General features: G+C 40.9%; 1 protein-coding gene and 1 long non-coding RNA gene across 2 annotated transcripts in view; one reads left to right on the forward strand and one right to left on the reverse strand.

The window, feature by feature from the left end:
- The window catches only part of LOC126386358 (plexin-A2-like), a 139572-nt gene that overhangs the window by 100433 nt on the left and 11844 nt on the right, over window positions 1–27295 (forward strand). The window contains exons 18-27 of the mRNA XM_050038646.1: window positions 5114–5353; window positions 7785–7928; window positions 8432–8666; window positions 10807–10949; window positions 13589–13857; window positions 17580–17646; window positions 18034–18180; window positions 19982–20141; window positions 22022–22125; window positions 26770–26866. Coding sequence (XP_049894603.1) covers window positions 5114–5353; window positions 7785–7928; window positions 8432–8666; window positions 10807–10949; window positions 13589–13857; window positions 17580–17646; window positions 18034–18180; window positions 19982–20141; window positions 22022–22125; window positions 26770–26866 — 1606 coding nt within the window. The remainder of the gene's footprint in view (window positions 1–5113; window positions 5354–7784; window positions 7929–8431; window positions 8667–10806; window positions 10950–13588; window positions 13858–17579; window positions 17647–18033; window positions 18181–19981; window positions 20142–22021; window positions 22126–26769; window positions 26867–27295) is intronic.
- LOC126386368 (uncharacterized) overlaps window positions 1–27295 on the reverse strand; it is a 128732-nt gene that overhangs the window by 37118 nt on the left and 64319 nt on the right. The window contains exon 4 of the long non-coding RNA XR_007569491.1: window positions 26757–26873. This is a non-coding gene — a long non-coding RNA (uncharacterized LOC126386368). The remainder of the gene's footprint in view (window positions 1–26756; window positions 26874–27295) is intronic.

Genomic DNA, 27295 nt, shown 5'->3' on the forward strand with positions numbered 1-27295 from the left:
ACTTTTTGAGTTTTCGTCAGTGGAGTCTGGTGGCTTTTAGATAATGGCTTCAGTTTCCCGTTGAAAAGGGCTGTCTGACAGCAAGGTGAAGCATTAAAAATATTCTAAGTATAGCGTACCTTTAAACTGATACAGATTGTTTTAGATGGGATACAGTATATAGGAGGCTAAACAATATCCAGTTGAGGCAGGGTTTGCCCAGCGCCACTTCATTGCATATATGTGACGTGGGGTTATTGTACCGCAAAGTTACTGTAAACAAATATTGTGATTCAGTCTATTGAAAAATGAACATGAGAATCCAAAGATCCAAAAGAAATACAACAAAAGAAAGGTGCTGCAAATAAAAAAAAAGTGCTGCAGAGGGCCAAAAGAAATACATTAAAGCTACTCTTACCTGTCTTGCATTTCACACAGCATCCACAGCTCCCGCCTCCCTCCAAAGTCCCATCCCCCTCCTCCTGCAACTCCAATATTACGTGAGCGGTTACGTCAGCCGGAGGCCTCCACATTGGGAAGACAGACAGGACGCTCAACCAATCATTGCATTCGGTTCGAATGCTATGATTGGTCGTAGTTTTCTTAGAACCATATGAGAATGGTATAATTATGATTTTTTTTTACCTCTGGTGGAATTCACTTACATTTTAGTGTGCCATCAGCTTATTAACAGCATTTTAACCTAAACAAAGGAAAGTGTAAAATTTCCAGAAAGGTAAGTGTTGCTTTAACAGGGTAAAAAAGTAGACTAACAAGGCTACACTAAAAAGTATTATATTTTTCACATTTTTTCTACACTATTATAAAAGAGTGACAGATTTGTGTAGCTACGTAAATCAAACTGTTCCACTTAGCACTCCCCCTAGAGGTCTGGAGAACCTCCGTTGTGTTGAGTGGATATGCAGTGTTTTTCTGTTGTTTGTGTGTTTTTAACTTTTCATCATTTCTGTATTTGCAGCTTGTTTGCTGTTAATGTATTTGCTTTGGCTTTCTGCAGCATGTTTTGTCAGTTGCAGAACATTTCCGTTCTTTTATTTGATTAGGATTATGGTATGTTTTTGAATTGGCATCACTTCTGAAGCTCTTCTCCTAATCAAAATGTTTTGAGCCATTGTAACATCTTTGCCCTGTAGGCCACTGTAGTTGTGACATCTTTGTAAAGCACTTATGCAGTTTTAGTCCAAAACCTTTTTCGTCTTTACCCATGACAGGGTGACAGGATGTTCAGAGCTGGTTTAGTTTGGAGTACAAAATATTTTCCACAGAGAGAACTACCAAAGTGTGAGTCAGAGTCAGAAAAACAGCCGGTCTCTGTACCAAACAGCCGGCAGGGTAGGGAGCAAATTAACAGACCAGAGTGTGGAATACTGCAGCGCGGCCTAACAGGATGTAGTTTGTAAAATGTCAGCATTGCTGTGGATGTAAAAATGAAACCATACATACACAAAGGCGTCAGAAAGAGGTTGACTATAGAAAGGTTAATTCCAAAATGAGATTTAAAAAAAAAATGACATGAAAGTACAACTCAGTTTCGGGAGGTGATTTATGGTGCTGATTCTGTTTGCCAGAGCTCCTCAGGCAGGTCACCTCAAAGTGATTGATTGTTCCAAAGTGTTAAGGCCCCGGTGGCAGAAGTGCAGTTACCTTTAGCCTCGATTTTTCCACTTTGGACCAGCCAGTGTGCAGCCTCAGGATCTGAGGCTGCACACTGGCTGGAGGAGGGTCAAAACTTCTGGAAGGAACTTTTGGCTCGACCTTGAAATAGATCAATATATTCTTAAAAATCAATTCTAAACGTGTAACAAGTGAAGAGATGCCAGAAATGAAATGCTTGCTTGTACCAGCATTAGATAGATATTTAAAGACACATTTTATTGATGCCAAAATAAAGACAAAGGACAGGGTAAACAAGACATGAAAGCAATAATGCTTTTCCAGACTAATAAAGTGGCACCGCAGTGGAAAGAAACATTATATCTAAAGATAATAAAGCTCAGGTGGAAGTATGTGACAGAAAACCAAAATGAGGCGACTGAAAATTAAGAAACTTCTCATGTGATGTCTTTGAAGAAGAATGTTTTTAATGTAGACAATGTTGCGTGTGTGTGTGAGAGAGGTATGCCCTGAGCTAATTAAATGGTTCGTTAATGATGCCAGCGCCGAATTTGAGCCAGTCAATTAAAACTGCATGTTTTACAGTGTCACTGGCAGCACCGAGATCTAAAGGGATTAAAGCTGAACTTTAACCCGCATCAGCTGCTCAAAGAGGGTCATTGGTAAATTTAATGAGGGCAGTCTCTTTATCGCACATATCTCGAAAACATCACTGGAATTGCTTAAAAAAAATGTTTTGAACCAGAAAAGCAGTTAATTGACTTGAAAGAACTTTCTGTGAAACCTTAGATAAAAACTGAAGCTTAGAAATTGGCCTGAAGCGCGGGGGAATTCACCGGATCTGCTTGATTTTGAGAAGGATTTTCAAGAACTGCAGAAGAAAGAAAGAAAACAAAAGACGCACTATTTCCAAAGAGCTATTTGTCACTGATAAAGTATCAACAACTAATTATAGTAGTGACAAAGAGCTGTTTTAGAACTTTGGTATGAGCCTGATCAAAGGAACCAGTGATTGCCTTTGGAAGAAATGACTTTCAAGGCTCAAGCTTCTGACTACCTATGCTCCGAGTCGTGATCTGAGATCCTCAAGCCTACCCTCTCTAGTCGTCCCTAGATCAAGGCTGGTAACAAAAGGTGACCGAGGTTTTGCCATAGATGCCCCGAGGCTCTGGAATTCTCTGCCTGAGGACATTAGTCTGGCTGGCACATTTTCCGTTTTTAAATCCTTGCTTAAAACATGCTTTTATAAGAAAACTTTCCTTTTCAATGCCTTTTTTGTACTTTTGTGATTTGAAACTTTTGTGTTTTATTTCTTTTTGTTCTATATTTGCCTCTTCAAACACTATTTTCCTCAACTCTTAATGTTTTTTTTTAAAATACTGTATTGTTTTGTGTTTTGTTTGTGTATATACACAAAAACCTTAGTATGGAACCAAAAGTACGTGAATTTTATACTATTTTAGTGAAATATTACAGTATGCACACTGAACGCTACACCCGCGGTAGCAACGCCAACATTCATAACAGCGGACAGTGAACAATGGAGCTCTATAATGTCAATAAGTAATAGGTGAATAACTTTGGTCATGAGTCTGTTGTTTGATGTGTAAGTTAAGAAACACTATATGAAGTATTGTGGTATACAGATAGATGATGTACATGATTTTTGAGCTTTGTTATGGGAACATAATTTGAGCTTTTTGTTAGCCGTGCTCTAGGGATGTCAGTTGGTCACTCCCAAGCACAGATGTATTTCAGAGACCAGGATACCGTGTTGGAGGCAGGATTGCGTTCATTCCTATGAAAGTTTCTCAGTGGCACATGAAGCCAAAAAAGGTCTATTTCTGCGGTATGAATTTACCCAGATGATCGGTGCTGCTTCTGTATCATTTGGCCCATAGAGCGAGCACAATAGAGACTTCTACTAGCTGAGCTGGCTACTTCCGGTTTAGTGCTCCACTAACTTCAATGAGGGTAAAATGATTTAATCAAGCGGCTCCTCTAGACTTTTCCAAATGTTATCTGACCAAATAGGTCAAATCCTGATAGAGAAATGAGTCATTTCAACCAAATATGGTCACTTCTGATTCCAAAAAAAACAAGATGGCGACAGAAGAAATGCCGAACTTGAGGCTTTAAAACAGGAGTGCACGGACCTATGTGTGCAATCAAGGTAGCTACCTCCATTATTTTATACTATCTGTGGTCACTTCACCACTTTGATACAGACTGAAATATCTAATGAACTGTTTGGATGATGTGCCGTTAAATTTGGTACACATATAGACATTATACCTGCTAACCTTATTAGCATGGCTAGAATTTAGCTAGTTTTAGCATTATCTGGTGACCAAGATAACATAGTGTTACACAACAAGTTCGTCTGCAGTTCATTTTTTCTAAAAGCCAAAGTAACGTCACTCGACGTGATAATAAAACAGAAACTCCAGAGTGTCATCATGCTAGCAGATGCTGGTAGAGCTGAGGGTGGCTCAGGTTTTCATGGTTATGTGTCTCCAACTGGCAAGGAGGCTTTCAGGAAGTGTCGTGATAATTACAGCTCAGTACATCCGAAAAGATGCATACTACTGTTTATGGATACAAATGTATGTTGATCGATAGTACACATATCGCCTATGTAGTGCATAGTATGCGGTTTCGGACACAGCATTTGTCTTACCTGTCGAAATGTTTGCAAATGCAGCAGCTGACAGGAAGTAAAGAGGGGCCAAAGCTGTTGCCCTAGCAACAGAACAGCAATGAGAAAGGTCTATTAACATATGACCCAGCTCTCTGGGATGCCTTTAGTGTCAGTACTGTAGCAATTGTCATGGCAAAGCAGCTGTTATATATTTACAGGCAGAAGGTCAAAAACTCAATGCAGGCAGGTGAACATATGGATGGGAGGAGGTAAATATGCAGACAGTGCTGTAACAGCTAATGAATAACAGTAAGACATATAGAAATCCATAATCTCAGGTTATGTAGGTTAACACCATGGAGACCATCAGTATACGTTGAATATGATTAAAAGGCTCCGTAAGATTCACGACATCTGGATGTTAGAACTGACGGAGAAAAGTTATTCTACAAGATGTGAGCATGAAATGAGACATCTGCTCAGATCTGTTCAGAAAAAGTTGTTTTTAGACTTCAAAAAATAAAAAAGTGCAAGAGACTCTTAGTTTGTTGCCGTATTATAAAACTAATGTATCCGCATAAGGTGAAATTAACAGTTAATAGAAGATTTAAAACTTTTCATAGCTGTCTGAGGGTAAAATATTGATTCATGAATTTCTGCTGCCGGCTTCAAAATCGACATTTCTTATGATTAACCTGCAGCAGATTTATTATTTATGTCTTTGAATAATGTATGCAATTATTAATCATGCAGCAGACAACACTGTGAGCCATTACACCAGTAAATATGTGCATGATGATATCTATAGTCTGGTTTCCCTGATATGTCTGATTGTGAGTACCGTTATGTCCTCTCCAGGTGTGCAAAGTGCTGAACACAACCACCATCAGCTGCTTTGCCCCCTCTCTGAAGGCGGAGTACACTGCAGACCAGGAGACGATCAAACACGTGGACGAGTTCGGCTTCGTCTTCAACAACGTCCAAGCTCTGCTCACTTACAACAACACAAGCTTTGTGTACTACCCCAACCCTTACCTGGAACCCCTCAGTCTGTCAGGTGTTCTGGAGCAGAAACCTGGAGCTCCAATCATACTCAAAGTACGTCAGACCTACTGCCGCTACTATGATTTCTTTTTCGATTTCCCTACAAGAGACAGAGGACTATTTGAAGACTATTACTATCTGGCATTGACTGTGACATGTAAGAATGTTAAAGAAGTAGGGGTTGTAAAGGGCACTTATCCATAGTCAATGTTTTACCTACAGTAGATCAGTCTCTTGGTGCGCCACCTGTTTGGAGAAGCAGCGGGAATGCCGACACGGAAGCTAAGCAATGTACTGCTGTGGACATGGGTGGCAACAAAACTTGTTTTAGCTACTAAAAAAAGGCACACTTAAAAAAACCTAACAGTATTAGTGCATGCTGCACTAAAGAGTATTTTCACTGCTTTACCTTGCCGCAAGCAACCCAATCTGACAGTTCCCCATCTATGCTCTCGCCAAAGCCACCAGACATCATTGACAAAAACAGTAATTTTGGCTCACTGAACACAGGAGATGCTGGTCTACCGCTGCCTCGATCAATTAGTTTGTGTTATTGTGTGACTTAGGTAAATCAGAACTAACTCTTTTAAACACAAAATTCACACAATAACACAAACTAACTAACTAGTGGTTGAGGCAGAGGTAGACCAGCAGCTCCTGTGCTCAGTGATGCTTAATCACTGTTTTTCTCAACTAAGTCTGGCTTTTAGTAGAGTGATATAATGGCTTCAGTTCCCCACTGGAAATTGCTGTCTCATGGTTAGGTGAAGTGGTGAAAAGATTCTAAATATAGCATACACTTAAAGTAAGTTTTTGTTCAGTGACTTAGGGTGCTTTCAGACCTAGAGTTGTCTTGCTTTGGTCTGAATCAGGGACTAATTTTGTCACAAAGTTGTATAATTGCCTAGAGTTGGTTTGTGTTCTCACGGCAGCATTTACAAGCGGACCAGATAAAATGCCTTGCACGAGAAAGCTGCTCTTGATTGGTCAGAATTTCCATGTGGGAAAAATCCAGGAAGTAAACAAAACGCTGAAGAAGAGTACACTTGCAAGATAAATGTGACACTTTATAATGTCACAATGGAGGGACGACTACGCAGGTTGATTTTAGCGCTGCTCATCGTGGACTATATTGCTGTCATTGTTCATTTTAGTCAAACCATACAGTTTGAAAACGAGGCGCGGCTCCAACTAGAAAACAATGTTTTGATGCATTGGATGTGCTGAATGTGCATATTAAGGCAGTACAGGAGGAGGTGCACATTAATAATCCTCCAGGACTGTAACATGCTCATGTTTAACCCAAACAATGTGTCATGTGACTGCAGTTGGTTCGAAGGTCGGAACATGTTCTCACCACAGACGAACTGCACCAGAGTTCATTTCAGGTGTGCACCAAAACAACCGGACCGAGACCACCTCTTCAAGAAGGTCTCGGGCAGGTGTGAAAGCACCCTTAAACATGTTTTGTTGCTGACCCCTCCACAGCAGTACATTGCTTAGCTTCCATGTTGGACCCTAGCCTGCTTCTTCAAACTAGGGAGGTGCCAAGTGACATCTATTCAATGTAATATACTGAATATGGATAAGCACCTCATACAACCCACCTTCAAACAAATCTGAGCTATCCTATACTAACTAGCTATACTACGAGCTATACTAACTGATGAATGCCATCTGTACCCAGCCCTCAATGCTGTCCCTTTCATCCTAAATAAATCTGATCCCATAATCTCCTACACATATTTCTAAATATTAATTCATGAAAATAATTACAATGCTTTACAACAAACACTATAAATAACTAAAACAAAAGTGGATTTTATCTCATGTTTCTCTATTTTTCTTAAAAACTGCATTTCCAATGACACTCCGTGTGAACTCCCGTACTTCCACTCACAAAGACAACGTGGCTACTTCTTGTACTTTCTGGAAATGGATTTTTTTTCCATCTGCCTTTCACTTTTACAGCACGTGCAACTGCACAACTTCAGCTCTGTTTGCCGTGGAGGAACAGCATGGCGGATTGCTTTGCATCTTGAAGCAATCTGCCTTTGTTAGGTGAAATAATTTAGCTGATTTCCTGCAAAATATGACTCAGCGGCTCCCAGTGTAGAAACTGTCTGCCAGTCTTCTCCAAGATGGTTGATTACAGTAATTACACTAATGCCCCCAAATTGCAAGGTAACAATTTATTGAGATTAGAATTCCATACATATGATCAGCAAGAAATTACGCTACAAAACAGAAACTTTGTGGGAACAACAGAGGAAATACTGATAGGTTAAAATCCCACAATTTGGCATTGCATTTTATCATCAGTAGCCATCACACGCAAATACACCGCATAGTTACTGCACAGTAATCTGATGTCTTGGACGAGACTCTTACTGTGAGTCATGTCAATTACCATTTTTGTTGTGTAAGATCTGCTATATTGTTATTTCGTGCAGTTATGTACATTGCCTCTCTAACTGTGCTGCAGGGACGTAACCTGGTGCCATCAGCGTCTGGTGGAGCCCGGCTGAATTACACGGTGCTGATTGGAGATACGCCCTGCTCCCTCACTGTGTCCGACACTCAGTTACTCTGTGAGCCGCCGAACCTCACCGGGCAGCACAAAGTCCTGGTCAGTCTGAAAGTGTTTCTGCCTATGTGGCGGTTTTCTGTCCATCTGTGCATCTGATTGCTTGTCTGTGTGGATGTGGGTCACTGTCTGTAGGTCAGTGCTTGTCTGTACGTCACTGTGTTTGTGGGTCACGGACAGGCTTTCAGTTAGTCGCTGGCTTTCTGTCATTGTCTGTCACTCATGGTCTGTTAAGTTCCCAATTACAGCACATTGCCCTCCAGAAATATTGACAGGCACTCTTGCAAATAATGAGAAAAAAGCTGTAAAAATGGAGCTGGTGTGCCTGGAACTTTAAAAAAATGTTTTCTTCAGAGGTGATTGTTCAAGAAAATGGACCATTTCTCTATTGTGTTTGCCAATTTAATGCTTTAGCGACAATGTTTTGAATTCATGGCCAGCCTTTTCATTAGGGATTCTTCTTTCTTTGTTATTCAAGTGTTTTCAACACTATTTTGAAATACTGTGCTCACACCTGTATTTTTATGATTATTATCATTATTCAGGTCCAAGTAGGAGGACTCCACATCTCTCCAGGAGAAGTTCACATCCGGTCCGACAGCCTGCTCACCCTTCCTGCTATCTTCAGCATCACAGCTGGAGGAGGGCTGCTACTCATCATAGTCATTATAGTCTTGCTGGCCTACAGACGGAAGTCGCATGAGAACGACCTCACTCTGAAACGCCTACAGATGCAGATGGACAATCTGGAGTCCAGAGTGGCTCTGGAGTGCAAGGAGGGTGAGTGAGACTGACCTCAGAGATTAAACTATCATAAATTCTGTTCATCAAAAGTCACACTCCCAAAAGTATGTCTGATGCATTGTTTCACCCGGGGATCGGTGAAGTATTCCAGATTTCTGATTCCGATCTTTTGTAGTTGCATTATTGAGTTTTGACTGATGTGACGAGGTAACAAAATTAACAAACCAAAAATGAAATATATACGGTAAGGCAGTGGTTCCTAATTGATGGGTTGCGGTCTAAAAGTTGGTGACATCTGTTCCGAATGCACCAAAAGAGACTCGCCAATGTGTCAAGTTTGTAAAAAAAACAAACACTTTATTTTGAAGTACAGTGAATTTGCAGCACAGAGCTTTTATTTTGAGGAGCCGTTTTCTGCTGTAGAGTGAGTGAATAACGGACAGCTACTTAACAGAGACAGCAAACTAGCTCAATGACATGGCCACACACAAGTATGATGCCAAATGTATTGAACTGTGTGGACCTTGAACTAATGACCCTGTGGCTGGACCATTTAGGAACCATGGCTGTAAGGTTCATTGTGAAAAATTACTACAAAGACATGGATTCAAAAATGTCTGGACACTGTCATTTAGAGGTTGAGGGAATGGTGGATGGTGTGACACACCCGACTCCTGCTTGAAACCAATAAACAAAAACACTACTGTATTTCCAGCAGTGATTGTGCCACCAAAATTTGGCATTTTATGAGCTTTTCCTAACTATAACTAAGTGGTTTTTGTGCCCAAACATAACCACACATTAACCACAGCACTGTAGAAAGTAAAGTTTTACTGTATCCGCTATATATATATATATATATATATATATATATATATATATATATTATATATATATATATATGTACAAATGTAACATATCTGTGATTTGCAGAAATGTACAAAGCCAGTATGTATTCAGGCAGTAGGGTTCATATGTTGAAATTAGCTGCCATCAACTGTCTGAATGGATGTTTCCACTGAGCGCCTACATAGTTACACTCTAACATCTGGCTAGAATGCTGCGATTGGATTTCAATCCATCTTGAATTTTCTTGGTTGCATTTGCACTTCTATTGTCTATCAAAAAGGCTACCTGACCCACCTGAGATGGATGACGTAGGTTTTAATGTACATTCCTGTGGTTTGCAGAGACGTACAATGCAAATGTTCTGGCGAATGGGTTGCCAAATTAACGTGTTGGTGAAGATTCTCGGTCATCCAGGTCTTTGTAATCTGAAGCGCTATATTGTAGGCAGCTGGACTTGCTTCAGTTTCTTGAAGACGTTTCACCTCTCATACAAGAAGCCTCTTCAGTTCTGGAACTCCTCAGAAGAAGAAGCCTCAGAACTAAAGAAGCCTCCTGGATTAGAGCTGAAATATCTTCAAGAAACTCAAGCAAGTCCAGTTGCCTACAATATAGCACTTAAGAATGCCAAATTAACCGCATTGTTTACCAAACGTCATTTTAGGTAGGGCTGTACTCAATAGTCCAAAGCTTTAAAGCTTTATTCATAACATTGACATTTGAATACCAAATCAACATTTGGATAATGCACATATTTTTTTCATGTCTATTAATTTTGTTTAAACCCAATATTCCTGCACAGTTGTAGGGAACAATGAGGTTACACTAATATTAAAGTATTAAATTATTTGAAGAATTTAATTCCAGTGTTGGAGCTGCGTAGGATTGTCTCCAACTCATTTGATCCAAGTATTTCCAACATTTCCAATAAGATTATTTTACTGAAAAGACTTAGATGCAATCAGTTCCAAAATTCAAATTTAATCCAACAAAATTAATTACTTTTATTTATTAAAAAAGTGGATTTTTAATAAAAGACAAACTGATTTAAACTTATTAATCGCTTCATTCAAAGTGAGGACATGGAGGTTTTTTTTTCCCCAGGGTAATGACATCCTCATCACAACATTCGAAGCCTCATCTCAAACCCTCAAAAGATGCTTTGAATTAGTACAGCCCAAACTTTATGGTTTTACAACTGTTAGACCACCTCAATCAGAAACAGTTGAGACAGAAAATTCTATCTTGGTTTACTGTGATAAACAACTGAAAAGATCGATGTTACAAAATGTCTGGCACAATGTTGAACACGCTCCTCTCTCATCCGCAGCCTTTGCAGAGCTCCAGACAGACATCAACGAGTTAACGAGTGATCTGGACAGAGCTGGCATCCCCTACCTGGATTATCGCACTTACGCCATGAGGGTTCTCTTCCCTGGCATCGACGATCATCCTGTACTCAGAGAGCTGGAGGTAAGAAACCTCTGAAGCGGGGCTGCGGTACTTGAATCCAGTTTCAACCATTTTTCTGACATCTTGACCTTAAGGCTCCAGTATACTCCAAACTAGATTGATTTTGGCTTGTTGGCAAGTGCTGTCAAACTGCTGTCGAACAGAGCAGTGTGAGAGCAAATGTCAGCCTACTCACTGCCGTTTGAGGTCTGTTTGTTTAATGGTGTCCACACCAGCTAGAAGAGCTTGTGGGCAGATTGTGTTTGGAGTTTGCTGCCCCGCTTAGTCGCAGTCATGCACCGATTTGGAGTTCAACATTTCTTCTTCTCTAAATCTCAACTTTTTACATTGAAAAATGTCTAACAAATTGTTTTCCTACACCTGATCGTACACAGTTTATTTTCTTTTTTTTAATCAGAGACTTTACTACCCGATGGTATAAAGGTGTTGTCAAATGTTTATGTATTCCTTAGCATCAATAAGCTGGATGTTTAAGGATGCAAATATATCTACATTTCAGTTGAACAAAAAAATACCCTAAACATTTTTACTTTCATGCTGTAGTGTTCATTGTCTATTGTGCGCTGGTCTTGGGTGAGACTCCCTAAAAACTTGGTATTTCACTTGGATGGGCATGGTTTTGCAGGACTGTCAGTGCATGTTCATACTTAATATGATGACCCATGTGCACCATTGTAAGAATGCAGAACAAAAATTCTGAATTTACTGGTCTGATGAAAATGAGACGTTGGTCTGAATGCCAAAGTATAAGCTAGGTTAATTTCTAAACCTTGAAAAATTAGGCAAAGTAGACTAAATAATACACACTTGCAGTTTATTTGATGCATGTGTATGAAGACATACAAAATATATGTATCAAGTTTTTCTTTCATTTGTATATTTGGTCTCACACCTTTGATAGTCTGCCTCGTAAGCCCGTTTGGGCTGGGCATCTACTGATGCAAGATATTACCTTGACATCCGAAAACAGACCCATCTGAGTAGATTTTTGTTGTTGGACATCTAAATGTCAGTATATATTGGCACTATTTAGTTGTACATATTTTCCAGTATAACGTTATGATCTCAGAATCAAAATCTGCAGGTAAGTCTAGACATAGTTGCAGGCGTGCCAGCAGTAATGTTACAATAAGCGAAAATCTAAAGGCTAAAACACACCGGCAGCGAGCACCAGGCATAAAAAAATACGCTCCTTTTATTTTCAATGTACAACCCTACACCGGTGGCGGCTAGAAGTGTGTCGGCACTTCTGGACATGCTGCCCTCAGGGCACTTCACGTCCCTTTTCCAACCTCGCCGCCCCCAGAATTAAATGTTTCCCCCCACTTGCTCTCTGCTTGTACATACTAGCTCCCGTAGCAGCTCTTTTTCTCTGCTCCTATGGCAGCTCGACTCCTCTCCTCACTATTGATGTGTAAAGAGAACTCTGAAGCTGCTGCTGTGTCTCATGTGTGACACAAGACTGGATGAGGAGAGATTCGTTGTTGAGGTCAAGAAATATCTGAAGCTAAACGACCCACAATCCCGTCATTATAAAGACAATTGCCAGTTGGTGAGTCATAGCTCTGGAGATCGGCTCTTCAGGTTCAAGTTTGATTAGGGGCTCTTCACACATGATTTTTAGCTAATGCAAAGGTGGAGGAAGTGCAGATCTCTCAGTAAAAGTAGTAATAACTTTGTGTGGTTGTCCGTTGACGAATGGCAGCATGACTTGTCCAGTGTGTGCTAGGGGCGGCACTTGAGGCACATCACATGACATTGCTCGGCATTGGTGTGTTTTCAGCGTAAGTGTATCTCCATAAATCAGTGATCACAAAAAAATAAAAACAATCATCTCTCTTTGAACTTACAGTCAGGCGTGAGGTCTCCTGTAGTTTAAATCTTGAGGTAACAGTCAAGGTTAGGTTAATAAACAACTTTTTAGGTTACGGTTTTGCCAGCTTATCCAAAGAGTGATGAGACGACCCAATGCGAGGCAATGAGAACACGCATCAGACACACAACACTGACTCTCTAAATCCCAGTGAATCTCATCTTGTCTCAGACTCAAGAGGACCTGGGTTTTAAAATGTTCTTTGACACGGCTGAGATTGATTTCATTATTGTCCCGCTCTCAAGGGTTTAATTCTGAAGCACTCTGTAACTAATTTCAAAGAAACTCTGATGACGGACCATTTACCTTTCCATTATTTGTAGAACAACTTCTCAGGTACTCAAGGTCAAGATTGGGCTGGTGTTTCAAATTAGAGTTGGTTTAATCAAGCCGTTATTATGGGCACAATGATTACAAAAGATCTGCTCTCTGAGGAGCCCCTCTGATTGCACTTTAAACATCCTGACTTTTTCATCAAAATAGCAGGCTCTTTATTTGAAGGAGAAAAATGAAACATAATTTATGTAATTCTTGATAAACTTCTTGATGAAGCTATGTATCAAAAGTTTCTCTGCAGGGACAGAGGTGTCAGGGATAAACCTGTAGAGACACCAGCTGTGCTGTTTTGCACTTAAGCCTCGAGAATTTCTGTGTATATTTTTCATCCTGTCTTCATGTTCCTCCATCTATGTTATGACTTTTCTCATCCCTGAGTGAGTATTATCTAATGAGCGTGTGCATCTTTGTGTGTGCATGATGCGTGTAGGTGCCGGGGAGCGGACAGGCAAATGTGGAGAAAGCCTTGAAGCAGTTTGCTCAGCTGGTGAATAACAAGGTTTTCCTGCTGACATTCATCCGCACACTGGAGCTGCAGCGCTCCTTCTCCATGCGTGACCGCGGCTACGTTGCCTCGCTCATCATGACCGCTCTGCAGGGGCGGCTGGAGTACGCCACAGACATCCTCAAACACCTGCTTTCAGATCTTATAGAACGCAACCTGGAGAGCAAGAACCACCCCAAACTACTCCTACGCAGGTAAACAAGAAAGATCACACTGTTGCTTAAAGCTATTTTACAAAAAGCAGCTTCTATAGTACAGTTTCGGCAAATGTCTTTGTGTTGTATTCATCAACAAAGGATTTAGGTTGTGTCACTCAGGAAGCTCAGGTTTAGGCATTTAGGCATCTCAGTTGCAGATATTGCGTTTTTATAGTGATACTTGACGTTTAACCACAATGGACGTTTAACCACAATGGGCCTCGTTCACCAACAATGTTTTCTTATATGAGATTTGATAAAAACAGAGTCTTTGTACACTTGTGCACATTTAAGTGCTGATGTGTTTGTGCAAATGAATTGTTTTCTTCAATTCTGCAGTTGTATAATATTATAGCATTTAAAATCAACAAGGTATTTAATCATTTAAAGTATTTTTTGAATAACTGTTTTCATTATTTTACAAAGCATTATTGTCTTTTAAATGAACAAACACTTTAATCCACATCAATTATGTTAAATTGGAACCAATAATTAGTGGTTACTCGCACTACTTATCTGCCCAAAGTTGGCCTATTTTTCCTCAATTTGCACAATGTCATATTTACTGCTGCTGCATGATGTTGCAGATCCTGTCCTGAGGAAGAAATGCATCTTCAGGAGCATGTAGATCTGTTTGCAGAGAATGACGAGGGCAAGCCCGTCACCTTCCGGTGGTCAGCGTCTCTCTTCTGTGTTTGGCAATGTTTTTGACATCGAACCTTTAATTTTTTTTACTTAATCAGTTGTACGCGTTTCTCTAGATACAATGTTCCCTGAGCTAGTAATAGCAGCCTGTTCATTGTTTTTATGCCTCCACACTGGCGATAGCCGTGGTCAGAGGCATTATGTTTTCGGGTTGTCCGTCAGTCAGTCACATTCTTGTGGATGCAATTTCTTACAACACCTGACTTGAAGTGAATTTCTTCAAATTTAGCACAAATGTCCACTTGGACTTACCAATGAACTGATTAGTAGTTGGTGGTCAAAGGTCAAGGTCACTGTGACCTTGTCCATCACATTCTCGAGAATGCAGTATCTCAAGAACACCTTCAGGGAATTTTTCATCAAATTTGGCACAAACATCTACTGGACTCAAAAATGAAATGATTATAATTTGGTTGTCAAAGGTTAAGGTCACTGTGACCTTGTGTCCATCTCATTTCGTAAAGGTGATATCTCAAGAAGGAATTTCTTCAACATTAGACTCAAGAAACAACTGATTAGAATTTGATAGTCGAAGTTCAAAGTGTCTTCACAAAACATGTTTTGTGGCTATAACTCAGGAGTTCAGACACTAATTATGAAAAAATTTCACACACATGTCTAAGAGGATAAATTGATGAACTAGTGACATTTAGTCAAAGGTCAACTTAACTGTAGTCTCTATATACAGACTCTACATTCACTGAATGTCTACATTCAGTGAATGTAGAGTCTGTAGGCAAACCCCGGAGATCTTGCCTCCGGAAGAAGAGCGGAAGAGCCCTGGTTTCCGGTTGTAGGCTGTTTGTAGTCCGCGTGATATTGACCAATCACGTTTGAGCCGGCTGCAGTTGTTGCCAGGTTAAACGGTCCGTGCGGTGAACTAACGAGGCGGAACATAATTGGCGTCACTGCAAACTCTGAATCCATCACAATGGTTCAGCATATTTACTTATATATGAACGGAAGTCGGAAATGGAAATTCGCCTCCTCAAACTGGAATGCCAAAAAATCGGGGGTCTGTCCCCAGAGGCTGTATCGCCGTCTGCCAGAAGTCAGACGTCGATACAGCCGATGGGTTCCGAGAATGACTTAACTGTGATATCATAATGTTCTGAAAAAACACTTGCTCAACATGAGCATCAGAAACAGAAGGGGAGACATTTAGGCAGATACTGAATCGGTGACACTGATCTTGGGTGCCCAATTTGAAAATGTGTTGATTGCATAGATCTTCTGTGCTATTAAGGGGGAAGATATGTGTGAAGCATCCAAAACTGTAACTGCAACTTGACAGGTTCATGGAGACATGCAACTACAAGGCAGTAATTCTAATTTGTGTTATTTCATATCCACCGGTAAAGCCATAAAATATGACAGCTTGTGTGGAGTTCACTTGCTGCAGAAGTACCTATACTTCAGAACTACTTAAGTTTGTTTTACGTTTGGAGTAAGGTGCAACACCCTCTTTAGACTTTCATATGGGCATTCTTGACTTAATTTCTGTACGGACGGCCCTGTTGTTTCATGCCCTTTTATGATGATTGGTGGGGCTTTTACCTATGATAATTTGGAGGGGATTCATTATTTTAAGGTGTAAACAATCCTGCAGATTAAGAGCATGTTATCAATCTTATGTCGACTTTTCTTAGGCCAACCTTAGGAGGCCCATTATTGGTATGAAGTTTGACAAGTTTTGTGTGTCGTACGAAATTCCTTTCAGGACCCAAAATTGGACTTGGAAAACAATCTGACAATTTCTTCCCAACTTTCTCTGTTTTCCACTGTGGTCAGACGATTTAAACTTGAGGCCCTCTCTGTCACAAACCTGACCAATTCTGATCAGCGCTGCTTATCTTTTGGCTTAGTTAATTCCTTTGTGCATTGTTCTTTCCAGCCCAGTTACGGCACTTCTGATGGATGAGTAACTAGGCCAGCAACGGAAAGCCCACCTCTGTTCAGCTTTGTTTTGTGCAGCGGCGTGAAACAGCCGTTACGAGTCTGAGAAACAGGGCGCCTGAGCAGACAGGTGAAAGACAGGAGAGGTAAAAGTGATAGAGAGTGGGAGGGACTGGCAGAGGAAGAGAACCTAATGGGGAAGAGCGAGTGCAGCGGCGGCGGCAGCAGAGTCGTTGTCAGTCTGACTTATCTTCTGTGTGCCACTCATGAAACATTCAGCTGTAGCTCACGTTTCTTTCCTCCGTCACCTCTCCCATCCTCCCTTCTCTCGCCTCTCTCCCTCTTTCCTCCACCTCTGGTTATCAACCGATTGTTTTCCCAGCGCTGAGACTGGCCTACTGAATGTTTCATGAGGGTTTTTTTTTTTTTTTGAGAAAGAGGGCCCTCTCAATCTGAAGCACACTCATTAAATATAAGGATGGGTTCACATGGGAGCCGGTACAACAAGAACTTGTTAGCCCAAACATGCTGCTCTTGCGGAAGCACTCTACAATTTAATGGGATGCCGTCAACAGCCGAGTCAATACAGGTTAGGGTTGAAAGGCAGGTAAGGACCGAAAAAGAGTGACAGAGAGACAGCAGCTTCGGAAGGGAAAGAGACAGGTGGCTATAAAACGTCTGGCTTTGGATCAGATTCAGATTAGAAAGAGCTTATAAGCCATTTTAAGGGTACTGTTACATGATTTAAAGGATTTACTACAGTAAACCATAAAATCTTTCCCATCTGGACTTGTGTAAAGTGCAGACACAGCAAGGAAGAGACAGAGTGAAAGGTCTTGAAGTGGACACATTACTTGTGTCTGCACAATTATGTCATGACCCAAATATGTTCTGCACTAGCAGCACTTAAGTTACAGTATAGCGGAGTATGTGTCCTTTGAGACTCAGCGGCTGAGCGAGGATGGTATTTCTCTGTAAACTCTCCATGTCATGTTTTTTGGTTCCAACAATGTCGGGCTCTTCTGCGTCTTAAATTATAAAAGAATAATCAGAGCACTCCGGCTCTCTGTGGGACGTCGCTTGCTAACAAATGAGTATGCTTTCTTCTCGTCTCGCAGAACAGAGTCGGTGGCGGAGAAGATGCTGACAAATTGGTTTGCCTTCTTGCTACACAAGTTTCTCAAGGTAAAATGAAATCTCTCTCACACCTTATCGCTACAGGTGTCAGTGTGATACACTATGACAATGCTTCTTGAAATTATTAGAATTGATTTTGAAACAGGCTGCTGTGTGCTTTTGTCATAGCTGTCATTTTAACAGTTTGATATTGATGAGTGGACATATGAAGGGGTAATGGTTACCCGTAGGGTCAAACCTATCTCCCGCTTTGCTATTCAAAAGGAGAGAAAGCTCCATTTTATTATGTTTGATGTGTCATGCTCTAGTTACTGAATCTCATCATCTGTGCTGATGAATACAGATCTCTTTCCTTCCCTTCACTTCTTTCCTACATCTTATTTTTCCTTTCTCCCACCTTTCACTCTAATCCCTGGGTTCCCTTCCAAAACAAAGGAGTGTGCTGGCGAGCCTCTCTTCATGCTGTTCTGTGCCATCAAACAGCAAATGGAGAAGGGACCCATAGACTCCATCACTGGAGAGGCACGCTATTCCCTCAGTGAGGACAAGCTCATCCGACAGCAGATTGAATACAAGACGCTGGTGAGTCATAAAGACATTAATAAAAAAAAAAGGGGGAAAAAAAAGTCCAAAATTTTGTCTGTATTCACTTTTGTACATCTCTTGGCAAAGAGCCTTGACAGATCCATAGAAATGTGGCATGTGCTGCGGTAGTAATTTTATGAATGCTTTGAATATTTGGATAGTTTCAATAACATGGCGGCGGAGGAAGAATAATCTTGCACAGCCAGATGTCCATCTCGTCAAGCTTAAGGAGATCTAGACAAAGTTTCTTCAAAACAAATTGGGAAAATAAGACCATCTCCAGTCAAACGATCACTATCATGATTTCATCCATTCGGTCCAATAACATTTGAAAAGTCTTGAGGAACTGCAAGATTAAATCATTCTATCCCCATTAAAGTTAGCGGAGCACTAAACCGGAAGTAGCTGGCTCACCTGGCCGCTTTCGTCAATTGTAAGTCTCTAGTCTGCATGCTCTGTGGGCCAATAATCCAAGGATCATCCAGGTTATTTAATACATATAAATTAGAATTAGGTAAATCTTAATACATCCATGGCTATGACCCATTAAGTCTGTGGTGTGGTGAAGGTGAGCGTGGTGTATTTGACAGAGTTAGCAGTTCAAGCATGCCGAGATGCCACCGGGTGTTCAAAAGTATGACTACACCACCTGCCACTCTATTCACATGATGGGTTTCAAATGAAGTAGAATCAAAAGGTATAAAATGAAGTACTCTTTTGGTATCTGTGTCACTTTAAGGGTACTGGCATCATAATTTTCCAAAAAATACCCAGCCCTAGTCCTCACAGCTAACTCCCACTGTTTTTTGTAGAGGGAGTAGACGCCTACATTTCTTCTCCTAGCTTAACTGAGAGGGCGTAATATGCAAAGAAGTTCATGCTATTGCCTCAAGATCCCATCACCTTACATACGAACATCTTCACCAATCTGAAGATTTGATCCCTCACTGGCTTCCCATTACAATATTTAACATTCATTTGGCAGATGATTGTCCAAAGGTACAAATATTTTCCCGTACACACATATGATAGCAACTGTGGGGTTCAGTGTCTTGCTAAAGGACACCTCTGCAAGATCTTAATCAAGCGTTGGCATCTATACAGTATAATGTCATTTCAAATGTTTGAAAAGTCTGGCTTTTTAAGACTGTTTGACTGTTGTTCACTAAAGAAGACATATGTCCTATCTGTGATGTTTTTTAACAAAATGTAAGGTAAAGTGATTCCAGTATATTTTAGAGCCACATTAGGAGTTTTAAGCACATTTTGATGATTTTCCGTGTAATTATACTGTGAATCACAGATATTTTGGCCGGGAAAATTATGACAAGAAATTTTCATATCATCCCATGCCGAACTGAGTCTACAAAGTTCTGACTGGTGTGTAGTAATTAGCAGGGAGTCATGTGGTAGGGCCACCTGTATACACAACAAGCCTCCTTCTTTTAGCTTTCCATTAAAATCAAGCGGGCAGGATTCCTCCGCCAGCCCGTCAAAATAAGTTCCCCCACCGGCTTTAGCTCCAAAGCAGAGCCAGCCAGCGACAGGATGACACCTCTCTGATATCCGTGGCGGTGAGTCTGAGAGGCTGTGTCTCATTACTTGTTTAATGCCCCTGCTGGAGCTGCACAGCCACATCCTGGAGGTGTGAAATTACATTTCTGGCCAAGATCCTCTCCACCAGGACAGTTTGGTGAGGAGTACGTAATGAAAGGACTTTCCTAGCAAGCAACACCTCTCTTTCTGCCGCTTTCTCTTACTCCCCCCCCCCCATCCTCTCTCTATCCTCGATCCCCAGACGCTGAGCTGTGTGAACCCAGACAATGAGAACAGTCCAGAAATCCCTGTCAAGGTGCTCAACTGTGACACCATTACCCAGGTAAAGGAGAAGATCCTGGATGCGGTGTACAAGAACATGCCCTACTCACAGCGACCACGGGCTGCAGACATGGATCTCGGTGAGGCTGCTTTGAGTATTATCCCGCTGTGAAAGACTCATTTCATGATGCTAATTGCCATATATATTCAGAGATAAAACATAGACAGAAAATTTGCCATGGCACATGATATGTGCGAGTAATGACAGGAGGGAAGAATACAGCTTAGAGTGGGCATGTCAGGGGAGTTATCACAGATGTTTCACTAAAGACATATGACACCAACAAAGGGCTCAAAATCAGTTTCTGGAAGACAACCTCCTCCCCGAAACTGTTTACCGCCCTAACCAGAGCAACACTCACCAACACTGACGTTAAACCTTACTGACAGCTCACCTACACTCCGGCTTACGCCCACAACATGTCATCCAAAACTGAATGACTTGGCACAAATCCAGCTGACACGCACCTTCAAAGGGAGTAAATAAGATACCTTGTAGGTAGTGGCTGATAATGTTTTCGGTTTGTAGTTTTACACCTTAAGGGGCTTTTACAGGTTGGGGATTTGGAGAGGATCAGTTTCTCCTTGTTGCTTTGGGCATCTTAAATCCCTGTGAAGACACTCTGTCGTGTGTGTTTTGTTTGCAGAATCACAATCACTTTAATTGTCAAGAGGAAATGTGCAGGAAGTTGTTCGGGGTGTCTGCAGGTCCTTACAAAGTCTTAAAATGCATTAAACTCAGTGTTAAAACCCCGATTCCAGAAAAGTTGGGATGCTGTGCAAAATGTAAATAAAAACAAAATACAATGATTTGCAAATCCTGTTCAACTGATACTCAATTGAAAACAAGACAAGATATTAATATCCAAACACATTCCAAACCAAACTGTTTCCTTTAGTCACACCCAGTAAGTGTTTGGAAACTGAGGACCTGAGTTTTGAAAGTAAAATTTCCTTCTTAAAATTCGCAAACGGGCCCAGATTTAAAGACTGTCTGTTAGGAAGAATGGTCCAAAATCCCATCTGAACACTGTGATTAGTTTCTTGATACAGCAAGCTGGAATTGCAAACAAAAGCTTCTCCAAGTATTTGATAAATTTCATTTAGCCTATTCAGTACTTTTTTCCTGTGTCCTTCCACTGTATTGCACATCATTTTTACTGATTGAAATGTTACAATTTCTTTATCAGTGTAGTCTTACTTAGTTAATATCAAAGTCTGGTCTAATTTTATGTGAATAGCTGTATTGAAAAATTAGTGAAATGGAAAAAAATGACTTGTTGAATACTTATTTTGCAAATCACTGCACCGTTTTTATTTACACAGCATCCTAAACTTTTTTGGAACAGGGGTTGTGTAAATATTAGGCCTTGAAAGTCCTTCAATAGTCTTAAATTTGAATATGTGAGCACTCAATTGCCACAAACATTTTATCTAATTTCATTTATGCACCTTTTAATGTATTTTTGTGAAAATTAGGCAAGCTCCTCTGTGTGAAAGTCCACATTTCTGATATTATGCACCACTGAACCTAACACTGTCATTTTACTTTATCCTGTTGGCAAAATGTAGATTAAATACAGGGCACTATTACTTGCCTTTATACTCAACTGAAATGCTTGACTGACATAAATATGACTTGCCTAAAAAGCAGTATTAAATTTGGTCAAAAATGATCTTAAAAAGGTCTTTAAAAGCATTAAATTTAAGGGTCTGATACCTGTAGACACCAGAGTTGTCTTGGAGACATTTTGGCTGCCACGCTTGACAGCTTACAGAGTTTCAAGGAACAAACTATCACAGTGCACAAGGGTAACATGACCTCACCTGCAGCGCAAAGGGACAGCACAAGACAAACGATGGACATTAGACAATATGTAACTGTCAGGCACTTGGGGATACAAACATTCCCCAAAATGCCATATGTCACACATTCACTGTTGATTGTATTTTCCCTCAGAGTGGCGGCAGGGCAGAACAGCTCGTGTGGTCCTGCAGGATGAGGACATCACCACCAAGATAGAGAGCGACTGGAAGAGGCTCAACACACTCATGCACTACCAGGTCTGTTAACTAATAATATTAATACTGGGGCTGTAACTGGGCTTGGGCTGTATCTATTTGAAATGAAGGAAATTTCACTGGGGTAAACAGTATACGATGGATTTTATGTGCTTCGATACTTACCCTTCGGCCCCCACGCGACCAGCAAGTTCGTTACATTCCACAGACTCTCTTAGCTTTTTCAGTGTATTAAAAAGACAATAAACTAAACACATGACCAGAAAGGTAATATTCAGAGAAATACAACTGTACACCTTCTGAATTTAAGATTCTCTCTTTCACCGACTCAGGCTCATTTTGAGCTTTATTGCCATGTTATCTTAATGTCAAACACACTTCATTCAAACTTGAGAGAAACAAAATAAACTTCACCAAAACCGTCTTAGTTAGTCTTGTTAGTCATTTAATTGCTTAGTCCACTGTCCCAACAATCACCAGCTCTGATTTGGACAAAATAAACCCTTAATTCAACGAGTTAGATGTGATGATATGCTGTTTTCCCTTGAGGTCTCTCTGCTGTTGCTAGCCAGTTGTTTACAGTCCTGTAACATGATCCCCACCACTCACAGTCACCATGTTAGCCAGCTCAGCTGCCTGTTTCACAAGTAGAGACTGACCTCTGGTGGCATGTGCTGTGCACTACATAAAATACATCGTCAATACAGCCTCTCCGTATGAGTTTAATAGAAAGCATAGCTTCAGTATTTTTGACGGTAATAAAAATCATTCCGGTGGGATTTTTAAATACCCTGGTACACGGTAATACCATGATACCCTCTAAAGTCTAGCTGAAACTAACTATTACCTTATTTCAGTCAGAAACACTTTAGTCAAAGAAAACTTAATTTCCATTTGCAGTATTATATTTGGCAGCATGGCTCTGGGGCCTCTTTGCCTTTCCTAGGCCTACGCAGAAAGCCTCTTCCCCGCCCATATGTGGAAAGCCTAAAGCGGAGAGAGCACACCTCTCCACCCTTCCACGTGCAAACAAGGAAAGCCTAAGGCAGAGAGAGCACACCTCTCCACCTTTCCACGTGCAAACAAGGAAAGCCTAAGGCAGAGAGAGCACAGCTCTCCACCCTTCCACGCGTTTATGTGGAAAGCCTAAGGCAGAGAGAGCACACCTCCCTGCCCTTCCATGTGCCTACATAGAAAGCCTAAGGCAGGGAGAGCAGCAACCAAGACAGCAGCATCAATGACAAACAGAAATGACATTAATAAGTCAGACACAGCATGAAAAGGAGGAGCTGGGGTGGAGGCAGGTTGCAAGGCAGCTTACAGAGGAAGCAGCAACAGTAGGTAGGAAAGAGCAATTTAAATAGGGCACCCTGCATGAGATTTCCCAATTGGCTGCATAGAAAGGAATCATGTGATCTATCAGCTGACTGCCTTCTATCAACCAGCTGCTCCATCAGTTGATGGAGCTCTCTGAGATCAGCTGATGTAGCTGGGATGTGAGCTGAGCTTGACATCCTGTCCTGCCTGAACTAACACAATGCTCAATTTGTTATAAAATCATCTGAGTTTCTTCTTGATAACAGATCAGTTGTTTTGTCTATAAAATGTTAGCAAATAATGATTAATGCCCATCAAAGTTTTTAAGTGTCAAACTGCTTGTTTTGTCCAAACAATGGTCCACAATCTAAAGCTATTCAATTCACAGTTATATAACATTAGAGTTAAGAGGGATTGTACTACCAAATGTTTGACGTGTTAGTTTGAAAAAAAAAACAACCCCTGAATCTTTTTCAACATTTTTAAAAACAGCGATTATCCAGTTGCTCAAGGGCGTGCAGCGGATATTGTTGATGAAGGACAGAGCATTACTCATTCATATTCATATCACTCACCTCACCCCTGCCAACATTTTCTCAACCCCGCCGGTCACAAGCACGCTTAGTCAACCGAACATGCACTTGTGTGCCTGTGTCTTTTACAACATCCTCTTTTTTTTTCAGCTCATAAATACCACTACACAGGTCACCAACCTCAGATGAGTCATCCTGTTCCTTTGTCAGTCAAACGTTTGTCTTGACTACCAGCTTTGGGCCAAACTGTACCACTCACACCCAGCCAGTATTTCACTGCAGCATACTGTGGTTTAAACAAAGGGAGGAAATAAAGACAAAAGAAATCTGCATTTTCCGCAATAAAAGTGTGTTTTGACAAAGGACGCACATACTCCCTCTCATCTGTCAAGGAGATAAACAATTTTTGCTCTTTCATTCTAAATCTCTCAGCCAGGTGTGGAAATGTTTGTTCTGTTGCTAAGCTGGATTTGTATTAGCCACATTTGTAGCTTATGCAGAACAGCAGCGTGAATTTTGCTCACGCTGCAGACGACCTCGCCACGTCTGCCAAGCACGAAATGTAGGACCAACCCTTACAATGAGCCTCTGCTTAGCCATTCTAACTTCAAAACACCCAGCAGCAGTCCACTCTAATCAAACAAGCACACACATATTCAGCTTTTTAACTACTTGTGAATGCAAGTAGAGTGGTTTTAGGTTGCAAAAATACTTCATACATCAGACCAGGGGCTTTCAAAGTCTGACACCTGCAGCCTCGGTTTTTTAAATGAAATATAGGGGTTCCCACACACCAGTATGAATAAATGTAAATAATTCTGAGCTGACTTCCAGTGTGTTGTAAACCCAGTTTTGATTCCTTCACCTTTTCACCCACGAGAATTATACTGCTGTGAGGAAGATTTCTTCTTTTCTCATCAATGAAATCTTCCTATGCCTACCACACACTACAAGACTTTGAAAAGGCTTTAAAAGACTAAAATCTGACACCCTCACACCTTTGAGGACGATGTGAGTTTTAGGTCACCGACTACGAGATTTTAAATGGCTGAGGATCTTGCAGGGTCACTATTTGCATGACCACAACTACTTTTAAAAAAATAATTTCCCATCCTGCTCCTGGTGGAAAATATTAAGCCAAACTCACTTTAACAAATATGACACAACAGTTCCTTGCACAAAATCAAAGAGTTCTAGAAACAAGGCATAAAAGGCGTAGTCTCTATGTACAGACTCTACATTCAGTGAATGTAGAGTCTGTAGGCAAACCCCGGAGATCTTGCCTCCGGAAGAAGAGCGGAAGAGCCCTGGTTTCCGGTTGTAGGCTGTTTGTAGTCCGCGTGATATTGACCAACCACGTTTGAGCCGGCTGCAGTTGTTGCCAGGATAAACGGTCCGTGCGGTGAACTAACGAGGTGGAACATAATTGGCGTCACTGCAAACTCTGAATCCATCGCAATGGTTCAGCATATTTACTTATATATGAACGGAAGTCGGAAACGGAAATTCGCCTCGTCCCCCAAATCAAACTGGAATGCCAAAAAATCAGGGGTCTGCCCCAGATCGCCGTCTGCCGGAAGTCAGACGCCGAATACAGCCAATGGGTTCCAACAATGTAAAAGGCGTTACAAGTCAACAGTATTCTTGTCAACTTGGCATCAAAATAAAAAGTGAGAAAAAGTAAGATGCTGCTTAAGTGCCATTTGCTGGATCAGCTACATGCCGAATTAAACACTCTTGTTCACTCCACAACTCTGTCAGTTTCTCCTTCTTCTCCACAGTACAAGAGAACTAAGACTTGCTCATGTTCTTGTGCCTCCCTAGAGTCCCCTCCGTGTTTAATGTCTACCTGCTTTGCTGCTTCCTGTTTGGTGCTATTGGTTCTCGTGTAACCAGTGGACTCTAGTGATGTCTGCATTGTGTAGATACTAAGAGGCCCAGACCGTGGATATCTTTGAAGGCGATCTCTGTTTATTCCTGACAGCAAGTGGCCAAAACAAAATCCTCCGTCATACACAACCATATAAACTCCAGCCCCTACACAAATTAAGTGACACAAGATTATGTTAGCATAAAATAAACTTATAAACAGCTTAAAAGCTCTAAAACAGGCCTGTCACACATATTACTGCTGTGTAATTGACCCTGTTACACTTGACAGTGTTCATGTCATTGATCTTCAGTATTTGCATGAGCCAAGACTAAAAACTAACAATAATATTAAACATATTTCATTTTATTAGAACGTCTGGATGAGAAAAATACTAACTAAAGACAGTTCAGAGTTTTAAGACCACTTCACACTAAATGATCAAGATCATAGGAGCGCAGCACAACTGTAGCAAAACTCTCAAGATTTTATTTTGACATTGAAAATTTGTCTGTGACAGTGAAAGCACTGGAAAGGTTGCTTGAAGTAGCTGGCATTAGTTGATTCCTGTTTTAGAAAAGTTCAAAAGTTGATGTTTAGTTTAGTGTATTCACACTTAAATTTCAAGCAAGTGCATCGATACACTGTAAAGTAGATACTTGTAGTTTGGTCCTAGTGGAAGCTGCTCTGCTGTCTGTATTTCTACCAAGCTGATGATGATGAAAGACGTTTACAACTGCTGATTTTTACCGAGCGTTTTATATGAACTGAAGGCCAGTCCTTTATGCGTTTATTGTATGTGGTGTGACTCAGCTGCCCATGGGAGACTATTCAAAACACAGATCCTTGGTCCTTGGTTTGTACTCATGTACAACCTTCTGAATTCCAGCCATGATTATTTTTGACCTGCAGCTGCAAGCCACCAATTCATAAAAATAACAGACAGGCTTTACCTTTGTCTTCCAGGTGTCTGAGCGCTGCGTGGTGGCCTTGGTGCCCAAACAGATGTCCTCTTTCAATATTCCATCCTCGGCCAGCTTCCCACGCAGTATCAGCAGATACGGTCAGTGCTGTTTAAGAAATACAAACACTTAATATTCATCCAAGTCACAGCAGTGTTGCACCATCTGTTGCTGTCACTCATCAGTCTGTTGTAGAGCACATTAAGCAGATACTGTTAAACAGCACATTAAACAACGAGATGCAGCCTGAAAAATATGCATCCTGTCTTCTCATAAACTGCTGATCTAAAAGGTGATTTAAATCACATCTGTGTAATGACAGCACACACTGATCTGTTATATTAGGTTTCAAGTGATTTTTCTAAACACAATGCATCAGACAGGATGACAAGAAGAGCAGAAAACACTGAGTGACAGACAGTGAGGACACAAACATGTCTTTAGTGAATGACTGCACGTCTGTATCATTACTATGACAACCAATGAAATAATGGCAGCAAATGCTTATACAGTCTAAACACACACATTCA

The sequence above is a fragment of the Epinephelus moara genome, chromosome 24 (genome assembly GCF_006386435.1).
Source record: "Epinephelus moara isolate mb chromosome 24, YSFRI_EMoa_1.0, whole genome shotgun sequence".
Classification (NCBI taxonomy): Eukaryota; Metazoa; Chordata; class Actinopteri; order Perciformes; family Serranidae; genus Epinephelus; species Epinephelus moara.